General features: G+C 40.5%; 1 protein-coding gene across 1 annotated transcript; it reads right to left on the bottom strand.

Annotated features, from left to right (window-relative positions):
• Positions 1–3,634: 3,634 nt before the first annotated feature.
• On the bottom strand, positions 3,635–5,913 carry LOC137725664 (9-cis-epoxycarotenoid dioxygenase NCED1, chloroplastic-like). Its single transcript, XM_068464433.1, has one exon. It carries the CDS (start codon positions 5,754–5,756, stop codon positions 3,915–3,917), a length of 1,842 nt encoding a protein of 613 aa, XP_068320534.1. The 5' UTR covers positions 5,757–5,913; the 3' UTR covers positions 3,635–3,914.
• Between the last annotated feature and the right edge of the window lie 295 nt (positions 5,914–6,208).

Below are 6,208 nucleotides of genomic sequence, written 5' to 3'. Positions count from 1 at the left end.
CAACAGCAGCAGCTTCCGTTGCTATCCAATTATGTTTGAACACGTGTTGAAATAATTGAAATTGTAAATGTGGTTTCTTGTTTCAAAGGAATCTTTCGTGTTCACAATAAACATAAATTAAACACGTGTTCAAACGTGATTAAGTAGCAGCAGGCCAAGTAGTGTTCATTATTTAGGGACAAGGACTTAGCACTAATGTACAGAAGAAAACTCTTATCAGTTAGTTAGCCTAGCAGTTATACTTCTTAACCAATGGAATCTGGCTAACACACAAGATATATAAAATGTAGAAGACTAGCTGTGACACATGTTACAGTTTAACTGCAATGCGATACTAATTGCTCACTGATCCTTCCATATAGTAGGAAAGCCCCAATCAAAGTTTTTCTCTAACAATCACGTCACATGTTATGAGTAGCTTCTTTTGAGCTTTTTTTAGGGTGTGTTAGAGAGATTATTTTTTAGATCATATTTTGTAAACTATATGATGTGATCATTGACGATTTGGATACTTCTTAAATCATTAAAAAAGAACTATAATTAAATATCAATCGCTATATTATGGGATTAACAATATAGTCTAAAAAAATAATCTCATAATATTTTTCTTTTGTCAAATTGTATAGGTTTGTATATTTGTCATATAGTGAACTAGATTCATCTGTAGACAGAATTTTTTTATTGAGTGAACCATAAGAAACCCTTTGCTACATGAATAAAAAAAAGTAATGAAATGACATCCACAACATGGAATGCCCTATTCTTCTTGGACCTGGCTTCTCAACCCTCTAACTTCTCATACAATCTCATCCTCTCCTATTTGTGTAGTCATGGTTAAGCTACGTCAACATTTTATATTACTATTGTTTTTTGTCTTATTATCTCTATAAAAAAAATCAATATAAAATATTGACGTAACTTAACCGTGATCGCACAAAATAAAAGAAGATAAAAGTGTATGGAAAATAAAAGGGCAGAGAAGTCAAGTCCATTCTTCGAACCCCAGAAAGTCCTAGGGGAGGGGAATTATAAAAGTCGCTGATTCCAAATGCATAATGTATGTCCGTGCTCACAAGTTAAAGACACTCGACATGACAAACACCAACTCGAATGGAATCCAAGAGGTACCTGCACAGAGTATATCCTTTCCTGAAGCTTAACCTTTCGAACCCAAGAAAAGCCTAGGGAAGAGTGGTAGTATTTGTTTGAGAGTATCCGGCAGCCACACATTTTTTATGTCACTTTATAAAACATGAACACGTGCTAGCTAGGTTTTAAAAAATAGAAGGACATAACGGGGTGTAGAGAAGTGAAAGTCTTGCATTAAGTGCATAATAGATTTTAGATATCTTTCACTTAACTTCTATTATTTTGATTAGATGCTCACATTCTATCGTGGAGTAGCATTGTAGGATCTGTCATATGTGATAAGTATGCGACCGACATCAAACCAAATGTACTATAAGAATTATCCTTTCTTTCCATAGTGCATATGTACCCATTTTGTAAAGGGCATTAGCACCCATCCAAGCATTATGCTTTGATTCAACGGTTTCAACCTCACAGAATGCAAAATTGACATTGGTTCTCACTATAAAAACAAAACAAGACCATGACTGGACCTGCAACATAAATGAAGGATATACTAAGGCCAATCACTGGAGAAGTCCTAGATAAGACCACACATGCCCTACATACTCATCACCCACAATCTAAACACAATGAACAGGAACGCCCATATACTCTATAAAACAGCCTCTAAAGTTAATTAAATCATAGTAATGGCCAATCAATTGGACCGTTTTGTAGCAACTTGGCATGCATGATGCAAAAAAATCCTCCTTAATTTGTATTTTGGGATGGACCTTCCAAGCACCAAACCAAACTCATAGCTAATTCATATGGGGAAAAAGCTTAGTTCCCCTATTATAATTGAGTTTCATGATCATTCATAGGCCTCAATTTTGTATGTAAAAGTAAATGCTCTTGACAATTGGAATATCAACATCGCACCATTTTTCTCCTCTTAACAATTGGAATATCATTCGAAACATTATTGTATACCCAACAATTTTTATGCAAAAAACCCTTAATATTTAGAAGGTAATACTAGAGAAATCATTTTTTTAAATCATATTTTGTAAATTATATGATGTGGTTGTTGACCGTTGATCTTCTCTTTTGAATTCTTTAAAGAGTTTCCTTCCTTAAATCATGAAGTCTTACTTCATTGTCACAAATTTAAAAAGATAGTGCATTTCCATATTTATGTCGTAGAGTTGACTTATATATTCACACACCCAACTGAGATGTCAACACTACCAGTAAGCATCTAAACTATCCCACTGATAGTTTTGCAAAAGCGTTGAATAATTTGCTAGTCGTTGATGCTATGATGTTTCTTGCTTCAATTAACCTAACATTTCCGAAGTTACCAATCAGAATTCTCCACCATCAGTTACCCCCATTTGCAACGGCAATGAAATTATGAAACATATGGTATCTTTCTTTCCCCCGAATTTGATCAGGACTTTATTAAAGAAAAATAATAAACGCGCACTTTTTTTTTTCTTTAATCTCATTTTTGTTATGTTGTAAGTCTCAAACTCTAATAAATAAAAAAATAATGGCTTCATTGTAAATCTCATTTTTGTTAAGAGTTTAATGATGAGTAGGAGCTCTTATTTATTCATAAATCTTCATATTTATTATCAAAACCATTCATATTATAAATCACTTTATAAATATCATATATGCAAAAAATCAATTAAAACTAAGGTCGTTCAATCATCAAATTGTATAAAAACAAATGGACGAAAATGGTAAAAACATTACAAATTGTCTATCTATTTTCTACAGCTGATCGACTTAATGACATTAGTTTTAATTCCATTTTTGTAGAGATGATCTTTACAAAGTAATATGAACGGTTCCAATTATAAGCACAAAATTCTGTGAATCTGACTCGAAGAATTTTAAGTAAAAGTTCCTACTCATCTTTGAGTAGTCAAGCATTGCTCCTGTTGAATAACCAATTTCATATTCTATTTTCGCTCATTACGTGCATACTTCACATCCTTGCTCTGCTTCTATCATCACACGTAAACAAGTTTTATGTCCTATTTTTCTCTCTATATTTCATCATATTATTAACACGTGAGGAGAAAACGCGGTACGAAGCTGGTTGCAACTTTTTCATGCAAGTTCTTCTCCTATCCACTCAACTGCAATTTGAACATTTCCATCCGAACTCCATTGGATACTCGTTACTCATTGGCTCATCCTGGATTAGTCGTCTTCACTAAAAAGCCTAAAGGAGCTTAATTTATTAGCACAACATATTTAACATGACTCTCTCTCTCTCTCTCTCTCTCTCTCTCTCTCTCTCTATTTTTCGTTTCTTCATTTGCTTTCCTTTCAATCCAACATCATGTTTCATTTTTAATGGACAAAACAGGAAAAGAACGCCATCACCACATCATGTTTGAAAAAGAACAAATATTAGAAAATATACCAAAAGGAAAATATGAACAGAAAACTATCACGTGACTGTTTATAAACAAGGTATAAATTATTAAACTTTATAGCGTGAGAGAAGAAGCAAACTGCAGGTTTAAATTTAATTACACAATAATTAAACAGAATCTGCTGAGAAATATACTATTTCTGTACAATCATACCATGTAAAAGTGAAAGATTAAGAAGAAAACTCAGCTGAGCTCCAATGCTAAACCCATTCTCCAAAGCTACGAGCTGGATGCCCCACCTCTCACTCGAAAACCTTCTAAATACACCCAAAATTACATACACTAAAAAATAAAACAGAGGAGTCTCCGGGGGCATATCAGATAGCTTCCCACAGGTAAACCTCCTGTAACTTTTGATAATTTACACCTGGGGGGAAGTAAATTTCGTCAGGCCTGCTTCTCCAAGTCCTTGGCACTTATAAACGTACCATGAAAACCGTACGGAACTCTCGAGGGCAGCTGAATTGTAGCTTCCACCTTCAAATCCATGGCGTTCACGATTTGCAGCTCCGACTTCCACTCCTTCTCGTCGTGAACGAAGGCCAAAATGTATCCATCGTCCTCATTCTCCCAGTTGGGGTCTCTGGGAAGAAACATAGGCTCCCCGCCGTACTTCTCCTCGCCATAGATATGCTTCTTCACCTCGCCGGTGGAGAGGTCCACCTTGGCAAAGCCCGAAACTTTGGGCCACGGCTCCGCCAGAGCCAAATAAGCGAACCGGGTTTTTCTCCCTAGCTTGTTCCGGTTCACCATCCCAGCTTCCAGGTTCAGATTCTCTGCGCAAATGCAGCGGCGCGTTGACTTCCCGGTTTTCAAATTAAGCCGGATTTCGGACAAAACGCTTTCTAAATTCTCGTCACATTCGTTGAAAATGGAGTCCGGCGGTGTCATGCAGGAGCCGATTACGACGATCTCGTCGGTCTCCGGCTCCTCCCACGCGTTCCAGAGGTGGAAGCAGAAGCAGTCGGGGCAGTCTACCCACCGGATTCCCGACGCGTCCTTGGCATTCTTGTCGAGGATCCCGAAACGCGACATCTTGTTCTTGTCGTAAATTACGGGGGACCCACCGCCGATCATCTCCTGCAGCTTGAACACCACCTGCTGGTCTGGGATTACGACGTGTCGTTCGGTAATGGCGAAATCGTGCATCATGGTGGGTTGCTCGAGGTTGATTTCGACGTCCGGGGATTTGTCGCCGCTTGGGGAGAATTTGAAGTATTTGAGGTATGGCTTCTGAACGACGTCGTAGCTAAGCGCGAAGAGTTCGCCCGTGGCGGGGTCCACCTTCGGGTGGGCGATCATTGTGGACTTCAGCTGCCCTTCGAAGTCGTAACGGCCGACCGTTTTGAGGTCCCCTGTTTCAGTGATTTGGACGTGATACGGTAAGTCGTCTTCGGACATGGCGAGAAGGTGGCCGTTGTGGTAGACGAGGCCGGCGTTGGCGACTCCGATTCCGTGGCTTGGGTCCACGAGTCCGAACATCCCGCGGGCGTAGAAAAGGAGGAGGCGGGCGATGCCAGAGTGGCCGTGGAGCTCGCCAATGGCTTTGGGAAACAGGGGACGGCCAAGGTCGCGTTCTTGGCTCATACGGTGCGTTTCGGTGAACCTGCAGGCGTAGCTGGCGGCTCCGTCTTTGAACTGGAGGGCGTGGACCATGCCGTCGCCGTCGAAGAGGTGGTGACCGGCCACCGGCTCGTGAAGTGGGTTGGCGCCGTTTCGGACGTAGACGCCTTGGATTGAGTCTGGAATCTTTCCGGTCACCGGTAGAGAGTGTTCAACGGGGTGCTCCGGTACTGGAGCGAAGTTTCCGGCAATCTGTACTTTTGGGTCGGATGTTTTGGGAAGTGGGGTTTGTTTTTCTTTCGAAAGCAGAGCGCTCTCCATTACGTCCAAAGCCATGGATGCTGCTCTCTGTAACAAGTTCCATTGTTGCGGCACTGGCTTTGAAGAAGTTCTGGACTTTTGGGTCTTATTTTCTCTTGGGATTTTAGTGGGAGTTGAAGGTTGTTGATAGGAAGGGGAGCGTTTGGGGATTTGGATTAGAGAAGGGGTTTGCAGAGAGCAATTTAGAGTGTTTGATTTGAAAATTGAGGAAGAAGAGGGAGAAAATCTCAATTGTTTTCTGAGAGGATTTGAAGAGTTTAAAGAAGAAAGGTGGCGGTGTCTTGTAGTAGTAGTAGTAACAGGCTTAACCCATGTGCCGGTGGCTGCTGCTGCAGTGGAAGGCATGGTTTGGTCAGTTTTAGTAAATTAATATTAGTAGTAGTAGCAGCAGAAAATGGTGCCTCTCGATTGGCCTTGAAGGCCAAGTAAATCTGTTTCTGCTTTGTTTGAGAGAGAGAGAGAGAGAGAGAGAGAGAGAGAGAGCACTGCAGTGAGCAATGGGAGGGGGTGGGGGAGTGGAGAGTGTGAGTTGAGAAATGGGCGAGACAGAAGGAGGGTAATATATAGTGGAGGGAGGAGGCAGGGAGGTCCACCTCGAACATGTAGCAAGCGACCACGTGGTGGATCTACGAGAATGGGGGACTCAAATTAGGATTTTACCAGTAAGTGATCGAAAAGAAGGTGGTGGGGTGGGGGGTCTACTTCCTTAATAACTTGACACGAACCCCCTACTTATTGCATCAATTTTGGATTTTCTTTTCCTTAACTTTAGAACAACGAGAGTTTAAACGAAAAGT

The sequence above is a fragment of the Pyrus communis genome, chromosome 2 (assembly GCF_963583255.1).
Source record: "Pyrus communis chromosome 2, drPyrComm1.1, whole genome shotgun sequence".
Lineage (NCBI taxonomy): Eukaryota > Viridiplantae > Streptophyta > Magnoliopsida > Rosales > Rosaceae > Pyrus > Pyrus communis.
Note: the sequence above shows the minus strand (reverse complement) of the source record. Positions and strands in the feature narration are given on the sequence as shown.